Source organism: Rosa rugosa, chromosome 4, assembly GCF_958449725.1.
Source record: "Rosa rugosa chromosome 4, drRosRugo1.1, whole genome shotgun sequence".
Lineage (NCBI taxonomy): Eukaryota > Viridiplantae > Streptophyta > Magnoliopsida > Rosales > Rosaceae > Rosa > Rosa rugosa.
The window spans coordinates 13,632,746-13,651,007 of NC_084823.1; the positions used below are offsets into that span (position 1 = coordinate 13,632,746).

At 39.0% G+C, this 18,262-nt stretch overlaps 1 protein-coding gene across 1 annotated transcript; it reads left to right on the forward strand.

The window, feature by feature from the left end:
* Positions 1–1,434: 1,434 nt before the first annotated feature.
* Positions 1,435–3,772, forward strand: LOC133744382 (disease resistance protein RPV1-like). The gene is made up of 4 exons (XM_062172501.1): positions 1,435–1,578; positions 2,716–3,087; positions 3,262–3,495; positions 3,677–3,772. Exons 1-4 carry the CDS (start codon positions 1,435–1,437, stop codon positions 3,770–3,772), a joined length of 846 nt encoding a protein of 281 aa, XP_062028485.1.
* Positions 3,773–18,262: the final 14,490 nt, after the last annotated feature.

The window sequence follows — 18,262 nt, forward strand, 5'->3', positions numbered from 1 at the left end:
AAGACAACTTCGTCAAGCACCTAAGCAAAATACGATCTCAAATCAGTACATAAATCACAAACCGATTAAATTTCGAATCCCTTATTTGAACTAAAACTCATAAGTAATGACAATCGATAGGTGAAACTTCATCCGAAACCACCCAAAGTCTCCGAAACACTTCTACAGTCAATATATCAAAACTACAAGTCAATCGAACGGCCGGATCCTCACGGACCAAAAACCGAGATAATCGAAACCGGTAAAAACCATAACATATTCATATGATCTCCAAAAATTACATATCATATGTCAAAATGTTCATCTCAACATGTACAACAACTTTCATAACTGCAACAAAGTTTAATTTCAAGCCTAGAGGCCAGGATTTACCTCAAAAAGAAAGAGGTCGAAATCACTCAAATCCAAAATTCGTCTTCTTCGAGTTGAATTGAGATATGAAACTTGGTGAGTTTGTAGAGCATGGCAAGATGAGCAAAGCCCAGTTAGTCTCTCCTCCTAATTTGGCTTGAGTTGGTCGAAATTTGAAGAAATGCCTGAAAAAGGGGCTGGATCTTCTTTGCTTCGATTTGTCGTCTATGGTGAATGAGAGGATGCAAGGCATATATGGATGGAAATTTTGTTTCAAGACAAAAAGACTGATAGCAATTTCGTGACTATACGTGGCCGGAGGAGACGGTGGCGATGCCGGGAAGTCACTGCAGCGAGGAGGAGAAAAATCTGGGTTAGAAGCTGATTTTCCCAAAATGGAAAGTCAACACTTGCTATTTATTGAGCACGATTTCAAAACTGCCACTCACTTGAAACTCCCTTATAACTTCTTCGTTACAACTCCAATTTTAACATGCCACATGTCCACGAACTCGTATCGACGAGCTTTACAACTTTCATGAAGGAAGTTTTCACAGAATCCTAATGTATAATAAGTCAACTCTTAAATCGGAGTATTCCGAGCGAATAATTGTCCGAAACAATTACTATTTCACGGTTAATCATAAGAACAAGGCATCACAACTATAATTTATACCAAATGGGACTTGTATTACTTTCATGCAAAATACAAGAATTTAATACGAAAATCCAGGTCATTACAGATGCCTTCCCAGTTCTCTCAATCTTGTCGGATCATGAAGTTCGTTGGAGTTTTCTTGCCGGTAGTGTGGCGGCTGTAGTTGCTTCCTCCTTGTTGCTGGGCTGGTCTATTCATGGCAAAGTAAATGGGCTCGCCTGGTTTGGGCTCATGAGTCTTCTTTCTTTAGCTTTGTTTGGGCAAAAATGGGCATGTTGTCTTCTTTTGCTTTTGTTTGTGTTTGGAAGGTCTAGTGGGTCTTTCATGTCGTAATTTTCTTCTTTAATATAAGTTCTGATCTATTGGCCAAAACAAAAAAAACAAAAATAAATTGCCAAGTTGGGCTAGACTCTCGAGTACAAGATATGCTTGAAATTTTAGATGTTGACAGAGATGATGTACGCATGGTAGGGAAATGGGGAACTGGTGGAATAGGGAAGACAACAATTGCTAAAACTGTTTACAATAAAATTGCCTATAAGTTTAAAGGTAGCTTCTTTTTGGCAAATGTTAGAGAAGGTTCAGAGCCACATGGAGGTTTAGTCAACCTACAAAACATTATTCTTTGGATTAAATTCAGTTTACCCCCTTGAGGTTTGGGGGTAATTTCATGTTAGTCCCTGTCCTTTCAATTTAATCAGTTTGCCCCCCAAGCTTGTCAATTCTCCTCAACCGTGTCCATTCCATCCAATTTGGACGTTAAGTCTGATTTTTTAGGGCTAAAATGGTCATTTCAAGACAAAAAAAAAACTAAAAAAAAAAGGAATTTTTATATTTTTTCTTTTTTTTTTTAATATTTTTTTCTTATGTTTTTTCTTTTTTTTATTTCTATTTTTTTCTGTTTTTTGGTTTTTTTTTTTTTTTCTGTTTTTTCATTTTATATTTTTTTTATTTTGTCTTCAACCTATACACCACAAGTTATAATAGGTTTATGAGAACAAAAAGATACTCTAGGTGGTTGAAAGCCGCTCGCTGATCTACGATATTTGTGATATATCTCCGATAAAGTGAAGAATTTTAGGAAATATCTCCAATAAAGTGAAGAAATATCTGTAAAAAATGTTTTTACACTTTATTTATAAATATCTGTAAAAAATGATTTTACACAGATATTTCTTCACGATTTTACACTTTATCTGTAAATATCTGTAAAAAATAATTTTACACAGACATTTCTTCACTTTATTGGGGATATATCCTAAAATTCTTCTCTTTATCGGAGATATATCATAAATATCGTAGATCAGCGAGAGACTTTCAACCACCTAGAGTATCTTTTTGTTTTTATAAACCTATTATAACTTGTGGTGTATAGGTTGAAGACAAAATTTATATATATAAAAAAAAAAAGATGGAAAAAAAAATTTTAAAATGAAAAAAAAACAGAAATTTTTTTTTTTAAAAAAATGAAAAAAAGAAAAAAAAATTCATTTTTTTTTAGTTTTTTTTTCTTGAAATGACCATTTTAGCCCTCAAAAGTCAGACTTAACGGTCCAAATTGGACGGAATAGTAGAAATTGGACACGGCTGATTGAAATTGGAAAGCTTGGGGGGTAAACTGATTAAATTGAAAGGACAGGGACTAACATGAAATTACCCCCAAACCTTAGGGGGGTAAACTGAATTTAATCCTTATTCTTTCTAAGATTGTTGCGGGGAAAGAATTGATAGCAACAAATGTTTATGAAGGAAGCACTTTATTGCGTGAAAGATTGAGACATAAAAGGATTCTCTTAGTTCTTGATGATGTGAATAAACTAGGCCAGTTAAACAAATTAGCAGGAACATCTGATTGGTTTCAATGTGGCAGCAGAGTTATCATAACAACAAGAGATAAGCATTTGTTGATTGCTCATCAAGTGAAGCCAATATATGAGGTCCATGAACTAGGTCATCATGAAGCTCATGAGCTCTTCAGTTCATATGCCTTCAAGAATAATAAAAATTTGGATGACAATGAGAAACTGTCTGTTAGTAGTATTGTTGAATATGCTAAAGGGCTTTCACTAGCACTAGAGGTTTTAGGTTCATGTTTATGTGATACATCTATATATAAATGGAAAGCTATGTTACATAGTTTTAAAAGAAATCCTCCTAAAGACATTCGAGATGTTCTTATAATCAATTATGATGGATTGCAAGAAACAGTGCAAAAAGTTTTCCTTGACATTGCCAGTTTTTTCAAAGGTTAGAATAGAAGTGATGTGATACAAATACTAGAAGGTTGTGGCCACATCAACCCCGAGCAAAGTATTAAAGTTCTCGAAGAAAATGCCCTCATATATGTTGGTAGATATTTAAGCATGCATGATTTGCTGGAAGAAATGGGAAAAGAGATAGTTTATCGACAATCACCAAACGAGGCTGGTGAACGCAACAGATTATGGTATCATGAGGATGTGCACCAAGTTTTAACAGAAAGCACAGTAAGTACTAAATAGTATACATATGCTCATATTTATATGTAGTTTGATCCAATTCCAGCATCTAAATAATATGGATAATATATTTTCTTTTTGAATTCTTGAAGACATTATAGAATTCAAAACAGTTGCATTTTGTTATATAGAATTCTTGTTTTGCTAATACTGTTGCCTTTTTAATTAGGGAATTAGTAAAACTGAAGGGATAATTGTAAAGCTGCCTACAATATATAAGATACACTTGAGTCCTAGATGCTTTGAAAAGATGAAAAATCTTTAAAAAAATTTAAATGTCAATGGAGTGATATGTGGAAAAGTTGATTATCTACCAAATGAGTTGAGGTTGCTTGATTGGCCTTACTATCCGTCTCAATATTTGCCGTCCAATTTTACAATGAAGAACCTTGTTCAATTGAATATTTGTGAAAACCGAATCTCATGTCTTGGGGAAGGATTCAAGGTCTTTATAAATTATTTTCAGCAATTTATTTAGGGAAAATTTCACAAACAGTACACCAAGTAAAGGCCACTAATAATTCTTATACATAAAGTTCCAAACCAAACATTTCGGTACACGAAATCTGAAACTCGACCCACTATCAGTACACGACGTCAATTTTTGACACCAAAATGTCCATTATGGCCTCAGTTCTTTTTTTTAAAAAAAATATTATTTTTTTTTCTGTTATTTTTTTTTTCCTTCGTTTTTATCCCTTTCTTCTTCCTTCTTCCGGGCTCACTCTCTCGCTTCCAACGCCGCCTTCCTCACCTCCACGCTCACTCCCTCGCTTCCAACGCCGCCCTTGCCCTCCAATTGATATAGCCTTTTCATATGCAGCATTTTCCTCCTGCAATGTCACCTCTCTCAACTGGGCCTGTCCACAAGTACAAACAGGAACTATATCAACAAAGGAAACATAAAAAGGCACTGATCACCTACAACCATGAAACTCAACCAGGACCAAAAACAAGGAAAAATCCCTGAACTTTAACACAATTTGCAATAGCCACAGCTACACCACAATTTGTCTCGTAGAGAGAGAGAGAGAGTGTGTGTGAGAGTTTTTAGAGTGAGAAGAAGTGAGAGAGAGAGAGAAAAACAATGGGAAAATCTAACTCCTGCTTCAAAATCAAAGACCCAGATAGAGAAACCTCCTAATTCGAATTAAAAGCAACACGCCCAGATAAGAAAGATCCAAACTTTGAACAAGATATGCAACAATTCAGAGTTGTACACAAGAATCACAATCAAATTCAAAAACCCAGCTACTAAATTTAGAGCAGAACCTGTTCTCGGGTGGAGGAATGGGTGTTCAATTGGAGGGCAAGGGCGGCGTTGGAAGCGAGGGAGTGAGCGTGGAGGTGAGGAAGGCGGCGTTGGAAGCGAGGGAGTGAGCCCGGAAGAAGGAAGAAGAAAGAGATAAAAACGAAGGAAAAAAAAAATAACAGAAAAAAAAAATTATTTTAAAAAAAAGAACTGAGGGCATAATGGACATTTTGGTGTCAAAAATTGACGTCGTGTACTGATTGTGGGTCGAGTTTCAGATTTCGTGTACCGAAATGTTTGGTTTGGAACTTTATGTATAAGAATTATTAGTGGCCTTTACTTGGTGTACTGTTTGCGAAATTTTCCCATTTATTTATTTATTTTAAAATGAAGTTATTGTTTTAGGGAAACGATATTTGAGAGAGAATTTACTGTGCATCATTGATATAGAGGATTACAAGCATAGAGGTAGAGTTGTAAATGGAAACATAATCGTACAATAATTGGATATCTACGAATATCTCCTAGAATATCTCTAACATAAACTCTATTACAACATGCACAAGTAATCTAGAGTTTGGGTCAGACACATATTCTGAATTTACTTGAACACTCCCCCTTGTGTCGCCTAAATGTGGTGCTCCTCTGGTTGCCTCATTAAAAACCTTACCGAGTAACAAAAACCCAGTGGGACAAAAATAACCTCCGTCAAAGGGGAAAAAGAGCACAACACACATTTCACGTTTCGAGATCAACATGTAGACATCTTCCCCTGATGTCTGTGTCTCCCCCTTATGACTACGATCATCGGAGTTTGGATAACTTCTGCAAATCAATGCTTGCAACATGTTTCTCGAACGTGGATTTGGGTAATGACTTAGTAAACAAGTCTGCCATATTATCCTCATATCAAACCTAGTTCACTTAGATCTTAAAGAGCTTCTGTTGTTGCTGATTGTAGAAGAATTTGGGCGATATGTGCATGGTGTTATCGCCTTTGATGTAGCCTTGCTTCATTTGTTCAATGCAAGCAGTATTATCCTCATAAATGCTGGTAGGCTCATCTGTGGTAGACTTCATACCACTATTGCTTCGAACATGCGTAACTATGGATCTAAACCATATACATTCACGAACTGCTTCGTGAAGAGCAATAATCTCTGCATGGTTCGAAGAAGTACGTAGCGACTAGGGTCTGTTTAGTAGACCTCCAAGATATCGCGGTCTTACCCATGGTGAACACATAACTAGTTTGGGAACGATCTTTGTGTGGGTCAGAGAGGTACCCAGCATTAGCAAAACCTTCCAAAACACTTATGTCGTTTTGGGATGGGGTGAGGGAACACAGACCACTGTTGGTGGCGTCCCTGACATGTGATGGGTCTTAATCCATCGTCTCTCTGTAGGGATAGAACAAGCCCATATCAATCGTGCCACTTAGGTATCGAAAGATATCTTTAACAGCAATCCAATGGCGCCATGTTGGCGCAAAGCTGTGTCTAACTAACAAGTTCACGGCAAATGAGATGTCCGGTCTTGTGCATTGAGCTAAGTACAATAATGCGCCTATTGTACTTAGTTAGGGCACTTCTGCCTCTAGCACATTTTCATAGTCATCTTTTAGACAGAATGGATCCTTCTTTGGATCAAGACTACGGACGACCATTGAGGTGCTTGAAGGCTTAACTTTGTCAGTATTGAAACGCCTAAGCATCTTTTGGGTATAAGCTGATTGATGAATCAGGATACCATCTTCACGGTGCTGAAGTTCCAAACCGAGGCAAAACCGTGTTCTCCCAAGGTCTTTCATCTCAAACTCGGATTTCAAGTGTTCAGTGGTTTCCCTTAACTCTTTAAGGGTGCCTTCATGTCATCAACATAAACCGCTACTATTGCAAATCCGGAATTTGTCTTCTTTATGAAAACACATGGGCATAGTTTATTGTTAACATGTCCCTTCCCAATCAAGTATTCACTTAGACGGTTATATCATATCCGTCTGGATTGTTTCAATCCATATAGTGAGCGTTTCAATCTTATTGCAAACGCGCTCCGTGGTTTAGAGCCACTTGACTTGGGTAACTGAAGTCCATCTGGGACCTTCATGTATATCTCTGTATCTAGATCCCCATATAGATACACAATAACTGTATCCATGAAAGTAGCGGAACGTAATGACGTCCATTACGGAAGAATAGGTCTCCTCATAGTCGATTCCAGGGCGTTGTGAGAAGCAGGCACATGGGTGCGGGAGGCTGTCGGTAGCGAGTCTAACGGAGGCGAGGTGTAGCGAGGCTAACTGGTAGGGCAGAGGCGCAGAGGTGCATGCGAAGGCTGGGCGAGGCTAGAGCTGGTGAGGCTAACGAGGCCGGTTCAGGGACTTCCGGTGGCCTGTTTGAGGCTTTTCCGACCGGTTCTAGTGGTTTTGCCGCCAATACTGGGCTTCTGGGATCAAGGGCTTCGATATATGCGGCGGTGGTTGCTAGGGTTTGAAGGCTACAAATTAGGTTTCAGGGTTAGAGCTTCGTGCTGATAACGTGTTTTAGAGAATCGATATTTGAGAGAGAATTTGTTGTGCTTTCATTGATAATAGGGGCCTCTTTATATAGAGGATTACAACCATAGAGGTAGAGTTGTACATGGAAACATAATAGTACAATGATTGGATGGGGCTAGGTGTTTGGACCCAAAATGAGCATTTTGGCCTGACAAGGCACGTCTTGGAGAAATTGAGCCAATGTCAGTGGCTCAAGCTATATATTGTCGACAAGTTCGAAATATATATTTAGAGGCTAAATAAAGCCTACTATGGAAGCATGGAAGCATGGAAACATGAAAAGTCAACTTTAGCACATTTTCCTACTTCGGCTAGGAGAAACCGAGCTAAACAAGGAAAGAGGGGCGGCAGACTAACCAAATGAAATCAAAATGAGCTGAAACCTTCTAGATTAAATCTAGAAAGCCCAAGGATCATTTCTTATGAAGAGTGACAGAGCTAAAAGTGAGTGGAAGGCCTTCAAACAATCAGTCCAATTTCCTTGTCTAGAAAGGCTTGGAAACTGGACCTGTAAGAGGTCCAGCAGCGTTTTCGGCCCAACCACTATATCAAAAGCTCTGGAAATTTATCAGGGTGATCTACACTCATAGTGGAACATTTCTTATGAAGAAGTCACGGTCAGAAAATGAGTTCTTGATGGAGATAAGATTGAAGGAATTTCCTTGTCTAGAAAGGCCTGGAAACTGGACCTGTAAGAGGTCCAGCAGCGTTTTTTGACCAACCACTATATGAAAAGCTCTGAAATTTTATCAGGGTGATCTACACTCATAGTGGAACATTTATTATGAAGAAGTCACGGTCAAAAACTGAGTGCTTGATGGAGCTAAAATTGAAGGAATAAAGGAGCAGAAAGTGCTTCCTTATCTCCGAAATTCATCATTCCTTATCTCAAATTATGCCTTCTTATCTCCTTATCTCCGAAATTCATCATGCTTGATCTTCAATTATGCTTCCTTATCTCCAAAATTCATCATTTCTTATCTCTAATTAATGCTCCACCATCATTTGTTTAATGCTAAACACCTTGGCATGGTAGCCTATAAATAGAGGTTACCACTCTTAAAAACAACAACACAATTCACACAACAATACATCTCTAAGATGATCTAAGTCTCTCTAGAGCAAACCTCTCTAAGAGCAGCTCCTCTCCTTCTCTTTCTCTTACCGGTGATCACACTCCTAGTCCTAGTCTTCTCAGAAGCCGACTTTCAGTGCCACCAAACCCTCTGTCAACGTACTTCGGTCCTAGTCTCCTCGGGAGCCGATTGTAGTACCACGACCACAACGGTTACGGAACCAGCCAAGCAAGGGTAACGCCCTAGCAACCCAGCCAAGCTAAAGTCACGCTTTAGCAAGATCTCAACACTTCCCGGTGATGTCGCTCTGCTCGATCTACAATATTGAGTATCGATTGTGTTAACAAGAAGAAACTTCAGCAAAGTCCTCACCACGAGGCAGAAAGAATCCCCACGACGAGGTTGGTGCTCTCCTCGTCTACAATCGCTTGAAAGAAGTCAGGTTAAGGGACACCCCCAACGACCGCACCCGAACGGTGCTGGCACGCCCGCGCAGAAAAGAGACTGTTGACCAGCTGCAGCAAAATTGGAGCCAAACACTAGGATTGGGCCCGGCCCATGTAAAATTTTTAGAACCTAGACCCTGACCGAAATTTTCAGGCCTGGCCTAAATAATATTTTTTCAATTTTAGGACCGAGTTGGGCCCAGACCCTTTTTTTTTGAGCCGGGTTTTAGGGCTTTTAGGGCCCGAAAGGTTAAAAGGAAAAGAAAAAAAAATAGATATGAGAACAGATCTTGCTCCAAACCCATTCCTCCGCCCTCCAAAGCGACCTAACCACCACCATTGAAAATCTAGGTTTATGGAATCAATCTCAGACTTCGATCCTCTTGCTCAAGCTCGGACTTCATTATCAAATCAAGCTCAGACTTTGTTATCTAATCAAACTTCCAGACCTTGCACAACTCAGATTCGTCCTCCGATTGGCATAGCTACAGAAAAACTAGAGAGAGAGAGAGAGAGAGAGAGAGAGATTTTGGGGTTGAGTAAGGACAAAGAAGAATTAGGAATTCTCTCATTATCTACAACTGATCTGATGGAGAAGGAGGCCTAGGGAGAGAAGGGAAAAGAAAAGAAAAATAGACAATGAAGGCGTTTGGGGAGAAGAAGAAGAAGATAAGAACAGAGAAGGAAAAAAAAAAGAGGGGAGGGAGGAACAAGAAGAGAAGGGAAAATAAAGAAGAAAGAAGAGGGAGAAGAGAAGAGAGAGAAGAGGAGAGAGTCCAGAAAGAAGAAGAGACTCAAGAGAGAAGAATAAAAAACTAAAAAAAATATGAGTAATTGAAGAGAAAGAAGAGAGAGAAGAAGCGAGAGTCCAGAAAGAAGACGAGAGAAAAATAAAAAATTACAACAAAATGAGTAATTATATATACATGAGTTCGGGCCTTCAGGCTTTTTTTTTTTTTTTTTTGACTTTTAAGAACCTGGCCCGGCCTATTATATAATGTTTTCGGGTCGAGTCTTATAAAACTGTCAAATTTTATTAAAGGGCCCAGACCGTTCGGGCCGATCTCGGGCCGGGTTTCGGGTTTTCGGGCTAAATGCCTAGCCCTATAATTGGATATCTACGAATATCTCTAAGATAAACCTTATTACAACATGCACAAGTAACTTAGAGTTTGGGCCAGACACATATTCTGGATTTACTTGAACAATTATTAATTTCTTTAGATCTTATATTTCAATTCTTTTTCTTCTTTTGTGTGACAGAGCTGGCCAAATCTGAAATCTTTGAATTTGGCGAAATGCGAATTCCTAAAAAAAATCCCAGACCTGTCTGGTAGCCCAAATTTAGAGTGGCTGCAACACTGCCATCAAAGAATTGCCTTCATCACTTGGACATCTAATTAATCTTGAAGAGTTACATGTAATGGAATGTAAAAACTTCACAAACGAAGGTTAAGCTGTATGAGTGCCCCAAACTCAGAACATTCCCAAATAAGGTGGACCTTGAAGTGCTTCCAACTTACTAGCTCAAAGGTTTCACATGACAACTATGACTCTGAATTCGATTTGGCTCTTCCTTGTCTATTTGAATTCACTGCGGGAGGATGCAACTTATCAAATACTGATTTCCTCGCGTCCTTTGATTGTGCATGCACTTTATGTGAACTTGTTTTATCAGGAAGCCCCATTGTTATTCTTTCCGAATGCATCAATAAGCCCCATTGCACTTTAAGTTTGTCAACTTATCAAGACTCAATTTGAGGGGGTGCACGAGGCTCATAGAAATTCCAAAGCTTCCACCGAGGACTGAAATCTGAGGGACTACGTATCTTTGGAAAGAATTTCAAAGTTGTCAAACATTTTGGAGTGTCAAGAATCCCAAATGATGAAGGAGATGGACTTGACTAATTGCTGGACACCCTGTGAGGCTGTGAACATTTGGTTCAGATGGCAAACAAGGATGATGATGATTTGGACACTAGCTGATCTCTTCTCGAAACTCCTATCTTCTCAACAAGTCGGCTTTACAATTCGATTTCCAGGAAGCGATCGAGGTTCCAAAGTGTTTCGGGTGTCGAATGGATTTCAAACGTTTTCGACGGTTTGAATTTTGTATTGAAATACTTAAAAATTTCAAATGGGACAGCACAGGATTGGCTCTGTGTGTTGTTGTTGATCAAAAGTTGCAAGATACTTGTGGTGTTTGCGCTTTTAATGTATATATTCATACCAATGAAGTAAGGGTTTCACGTCTCGACACACAGTATGTTGTTTCAAAAGAGTCGGATCATGTGTGCATTACATACCCTTCCTTGATATGTGGCGATTTGGTTATGTGCGTCCATTGCCACCATATACGTGTCTAGTCACTATTTTTCAATGTTATCACTCTCAGGCGTCCTTAAAAACCTGTGGGGTGCACCTTGTAATACCACCCAATGAAGACGTTTGTATGAAGCTATCCCATGCAGAGAACCTCAACAATGAATTTCCCTCTGACCTTTACCAGGTATTTTACTATTTCCTAACCACTACAAATAATATAGTATGAATTGTGTTTGTTGGTATCGTTTCCCTTTATGAAAATTTCCTCATTTTTGCTTCAGTAGTTTCAAAGGACCGAGTACTGACATCTGAACAAAAATGCTATTGCAGGACTATTGGGAAAATTATCATCCCAAACAGAGGACTGACTGCAAAGTATTATATACTGATGCACAATTGGAGAACAAAAAGGTCTAATTAGTACTAATGCAGCAAAGACCAGTGTGACGAATACAGGTTTACCAACTTTGCATTTTCTAATTACCTCTTTTTGATATCTTACGGAGTTTCAATGTTAGTTTGTAATATCAATATCAACTCTGTTTGGCATTCTCCATTTGTGTGGATATAGTAGTTGAACTAGTTTACCATGCCTGGTTCCATGTAACTAATAAATGAAGAATTGTTATGGAAAGCGATATTAAATTTGTTTTCGAAGTTTGTTCTAGAGTACTTCTAAAATGGTATGGTTCTGTTGTATGCTACGGTATGATCTGCAACATGAGATAAATTTTAGCTGGAGATCAAAGATGGGATGCTATTTCCTTCTTCAATCAAATATATGTGCTGTTTCGTTTATGGGAACAAATTGGTATATAATGAGTCGATTAGGGATTGATTACCATATTGACCACTTTTGCACCAAAACGACATTCAACACCGGGAAAAACTTCACTTGATAGTTTTATTTTATTTTATTATTTTTTTATCAGATAAACAATTCAAATACTACAACTAGTTTTTCGTTAGTCGAACTCACAGCTTCCCACTTACGAAATGGAAACTATGTCACTAGACCAAATGATACTGGACGAGCTTCACTTGGTAGTTGATCTAAATCTTTTGATTGCGATTGATTTCTTTTTAGTATGTGTGTTTATTTTTGGCTGGAAGTTGTGAGATACTTTCAAGTAAGCAAAATATCTTGAATCCATGGAAGTCATGTTAACGCATGATTTTGTTATGGAGGTGTGGCTTTGCAATCCAAAGCTTTTAGACCACAAAGTTAGAGGGACAACTAGGGAGGCATTACATAAAGTTGCTCATATAATGGGGCTAATTTCTTTAGAAACTAGTAAGAGGTTCTTTTTTTCTTATTGCCAAACATGAAAACACCAACAGTTTTCCTAGAAAATATGATTCTGACAACATCATGGTTCACAGCCATATAAAATACACAAAAAACACTAACCTTGAACTTCCATGTCCACTACACCCCCAAATAGCAAAGCTCGCTACTTATAAACACACATAGAAAACCCAGTACGAGGTCCAGGAGGCATCCCACTTTTTTTACCCGTGCCAAGGAATCAATAGTAAGAACAGCCGTACACGTGACAGCTATTAAAAAGATGGTCATTCAAGAAGCTGATCTATGCCAGTTGTGTACCCATAATAAAAAGAAAAATTCAATGTAAAAAATATAGATACTGCTATCTATACTTAAACAACTCTGCACATTTAGGAGCGTAAATATCGTACTAAAAGTAACATTTAAAATTATTCCATGATAAAGTTGCTTCCAATTCTCCTAATGATCAACCAACAAAAATGACATGGCTTCTACAAATGCAATAAAACCTGTATGACTGTTATTCTATTCATAAGTAGTATAATAGGGGGTTTAATTAGTTTTCTTTACTTTTATTTCTAGGTAACAAAACGAAAGTGCTTTTCATTTCTTCCAAATCGCAATTCATAGGAGGAACCATTAAGGAACCCAGACCTAAGGGCATCTCTAACAGACTAGTTAAATTCAAATTTTAGCTACATATAATTATTTTTAAAGCAAAATTCAACTCCAACAGACTAGCTATTGCTAAGTTAAATTTAGCTAGAAAATCATTCATAGCTAAAGCAAAAGTTATATTCCTCTCTCCTCTTTTGTCCACATATCAGTTTATGATTGGATAAAAAACATAAAATATATAAAACTGCTGGAGCAACATTGTTAAATCAATAGCTATATTTCACAATTTTAGCTATATTTAACTACAAAATAATTCTTACTGTTAAAGATGCTCTAACCACATGACAATTACAATAGGAAGCATCAAACCCAAACACGTACTAACACCCAGTTCCGTACGTACCAACACCAAATTTCACCTAAACCCCAGAATATATAATATGCGTTTTCTGTATAAGCATCATGAAGAACATCTGACGATAGATAGATAAGTAAAACTTGAAATCAGAAAATCATGTACTCTTCCATTTCTTGATTGATACATTGTAATAAAAGAAATACAAGAAAACAGTGATGCGAAAGAAGAACCTTGTTCCATTCCCATGTCTAGGATCAAGGACCATAATAAGTCTGAATGAACAATTCCTTTCTCAGAGCCGGTTTTATCGGATGAAACTTCTTTGGAATAGCCACCATATAGAAAGATCTGTAATGTCAAAAGAGAACACACCGTTAAACGTTAAAGCTATTGAGAAAGTCAGTACATCACATTATTAAGTTAATAAGTCCCTCACCTCATCTTGGTAAACAAAAATTGAAACCCACTTCGTGCACTTGGCCACATATATGGCCCCAGACCTAGCGGTTATTACTGAAATGCAACATTGCACAAGTATTGTTAGAAATAATTATAAATAACAACAACAGATAAAAACTTCTTAATTAAGACTAGATTAACATGACAGAGACTAGATATCTTTACCTTGAACTGGTCCAGGTCAAATACATAAAGATCATTATGATACCTGCATATCGTAATAAAATAACCAACTAATTAGTAAATTAAAAGATAAATATACGCAAGCTCATACAGTCTTCTTTGCTAGAGAGATCAACAAAGATTCATGAGTTACATAATTATAAAATGTTCAAAAATGTTTCATAAAAACCATCAACAACCTCACTTCTCTTAGAGTGTCATAGAAGCCGCCAAAGGGTTTTTTGCACCAACAGTGTCTAGACACTCGGGTGACTGACAATATGATACCCGAACTTTAAAAGTTATCAAAGTGATACCCAGACTCAATTTTTCGTATCTCTGGCGTACCTGCGGTCATTTTTCGTAACATCTCAGTCAAATTCAGCATGTGCCACGCACGTGACTCCTTAAATGAGGGTAAAAAGTCTGATTTGCCCTCAATTCATTTTATAACATGAGAACCACAACTTCTTCCCTCCAAAACACATTAAGTTGACCAAGACCTGGGTTGTTTTTCCCTCTAAAATTGTCAAACCTATGAACTCTTCCCTCCAAATTTGACCAAGACCTATATCACTTCAGATGGCTACAAAAACATAATTAAAAGAGATGTACCATATCAGAAGCAAATGTATCTGTTTTGATGCATGGATATAAAGATTAAAAAAAATGACAATATCAAACCAACAAGTCAACATACATTGATTGCTCTATAAACCAACAAATTGTTCAAGAACATGTCTTCAAAAGAGAGCAATTACAGCAACTGTTCTTAACATCATTGAACAGATCATATATGAAACAAAAACTAGATTGGTTCATGTCAACATGGCTTAAAATCCTGCCCATTCAGATTCAGTTTGGCCTTTCTGCTGTGCCTTTTTTGCTGCTGGGTTTTGGCTACTTTGTGTTGGAGGTGCATGTCTTGTTTGTGAACTAGAAGGCCCTGCATTGACACCTTGGCTGCCCTCCATGGTCTTTCGCTTCTTCCAAGCCTTCCTAGACTTAATGAGCTGATCTTTCAAGCTGGTGTTACCCTTTGAAGCTGAAACTTTTGGTGCCTACATGTAAAAATCATAAACATATCCATCACAACCACAACCAACAGATCACTAGCATAAATCCACAACCTTTACCACAACAAACAGATGACAAACTAGTTCCAAACCAAATGGGGCACAACTTTAACCATAAGCAACATATCACAAACTAGAGCATACCAAATGGAGCACAAGCTTAACCACAACCAACACATCACAACAACAACCACAAAAACCAACAAAATGACAAGGTTATAAGCCGAACCTGCTGCCTTCTTTGCCCCTTTCTAGTTTGCTGGGCACCATTAGAACTACCTTCCCCCTACAATGGAAACAACATTAATTTGATGAAGTGTGATTGTCAAAAAACCAACAATTTAAATGACTTAAATGACTCACTGATTGCTTTGCTGCTGCTGCATTTTTTGCTTTTGCCTTAGTGATTGGGCAGCCCAACCGATTGTGCCCTTTTTGGAAGCAGACCTGGCAGGTCATCTTGGTATATGTTCTAGGCATCCTTGTTGTGTTTGTTGGGTTAGGGGCTGGTGGTGCCTGCTTATTCTCACCCGGTTCCTTGAATCTGGTCATTCTAGGCCTTCCAGCTTGCTTCTTGTATGGGGGAGGTGCAATGGGGTAATCCTCAACTTCCCAATCATCCTCACCAGCAATAGGATGGATAATGGGACTGTATGCCTCCATATAACTAGAAGGCATCAAGTAGTCATCACAAAACAGGGCAGGTTCTGCTTTCTTGCTTCTAATGGCACATATGGCATGAACACAAGGTATGCCACTCAATTGTCACCTCCTACATGTACATGTGTGAAGCCTCAAGTCCACATCATGTTTGCTGCCATTATCTCCCTCTCCAGTAATTTGAAACTCAAATTCACCACTACTCCATGCTCTATAACAGGAAGTTCTCTCTGCCACCTTATCCATAATCTTCTTAATCCTAGGGCCAACAATATCTTTCCAGCCCCGAACTGCAACTCTTCTATTAGCCATCCTAACCATCAAGTCCATCCTTATCTTCTCAAGCATAGTCAATATTGGCTTATCCCTAGCAGGAATAATAGCTGCATTAAATGACTCACATAGGTTATTCAACAATATATCACACCTCCCATCTTCTCCGAAGTATGCTCTACTCCATTGAGCTGGATTCTTATCTTGAAACCACTGCCATGCTTGTGGATCCAGCTGCTGCATCTCATCCATATGCCTTTTGAACCACACTTTTGTACTTGATCTTGCTGCATCCCAAACTAGCTGTTTCAGGCCTTCTCCTGGATGCTTTGCTTTGAAGTTGTTGTACATATGCCTAACACAGTGCCTGTGTTCAGCAATGGGAAACAACTCTGCTATTGCAATCCCCAATCCTTTCTGCTTGTCTGTTATGAAGGTGTAGGCTGAATCCCTCTCAATCCTCAAATCCCACATGAGGTACCTCAAAAACCACCTCCATGAATCAGTGTTCTCAACCTCAGCTATTGCATAGGCAATGGGGAACATCCCATTGTTTGCATCTATCCCAACAGCACATAACAGTTGGCCCGGGTGGTGGCCCTTAATGTGACACCCATCCAACCCAATTAAAGGCCTGCAGCCATCCATCTAGCCCTTCTTGCAAGCTGCCAAGCACACATACATTCTGTGAAACCTCCTCATGTCCCCAACCATTTCGGTCTTGATCTCTACTGTTGAACCTGGGTTGCTTCTCAGTAATTCCTTCTTATAGCTGGCCAGCTTGTTGTACTGCTCAACATAGTGTCCCTCATTCATCATTTTGGCTTTGTTCTTTCCCCTTAAGATGGTCTGCACATTCACATCCAAATTGAACTTCTTCTGGATGTGGTTCTGAATCCCTTTTCTGCTCCAATCTTCATCAACCAAGAGGTCTTGCTGTACCTCCTTAGCAACCCTATTGTAGTTTAGGTGGTGACTGGACTGAATATGTGAACACTTGTGCTCAGATTTGAGAGTCTTGATGACAACTGTGTTGGGCCCAAGGTCAGCTATCCCACTAGCATACAACCAAAAATCACATCCCCACTGACATTTAACTTCAATCTTCTTGGCTGTGTTCTTTTGAAACCAAATTCCTCTTCTGTTCACCAGACCATACTCCCTGATTGCGTCCTTCAACTGCTCCGAATTTGGGAAACACAAACCAACCACAAACCTAGGGTTCTTCAGATCTACCCTTCTATTCCAAGACTTGAGCTTTATGCCTCTCCAAGCTGCTATAGGGAGAGGATTCCTATCTTCATCCTCCTCTGTCTCAGATCCCTTCAAACTCGCAAACTCTTCATCTGTTTCAACCCCATCATCACTACAATCTCCTCTGAATCCCATCTCTTCAAATTCTTCCACATTTTGGGGATTTGACACATTTTCTTCAAACTGTTGGTCGTCCTCAGAATCTTCTTGGTCATATTCATTGTCCACAAAAAAATCTGAACCATCCGAGCTTGAATCATCACCATCTACCTCCTCATATCCCTTGCTGCCCTTCTTTCTGGTATTGTACCGTGGCTGTTTCTTTTGTCTCCCATTAGACCTATTTTCAGATCTACTCTTCTTGGCTGCTGTTTCACTAGCAGCCTTCTTCCCTTTATCTTTCTTCCCCTTGTCTTGACCCTCTGTTCTCACACCCTTTCTCACAGTGTCTGCTTTCTTCCCTTTTTCTCTAGGCCCAACATTTGGTTCATTCGTGTCAGCAGCTTCAACACTTAGCCTCTTCTCTTTAACACTTGCTGCAAGTGCCTCAACATCTGGTATTGTTTGGCCTGCAGCCTCTTCAACAGTTGGCCCAACATCTGGTCTTGTTTGGGCCGCAGCCTCTTCCTCAGTTGGCCCAACTTCTGGTTTTGTTTGGGCTGCACCCTCTTCAAGAGTTGGCCCAACGTCTGGTTTTGTTTGGGCTGCAGCCTCTTCAACAGTTGGCCCAACTTCTGGTATAGTTTGGGCTGCAGCCTCTTCAACAACTTGCCCAACCTCAGGTCTTGTTTGGCCTGCAGCAACCTGTTCTGGCTCTTCAACAGATGCCTTCAAAGGCTCTTCTTCAGATCTCTTCAAAGCTTTCTCAGATGCCCTGATTGCCTCTTCAACAGTTGGAGCATACTGCTTAGGCCTCTTAGCGATATGCTTTGGTCTAGGCCTTTTGAC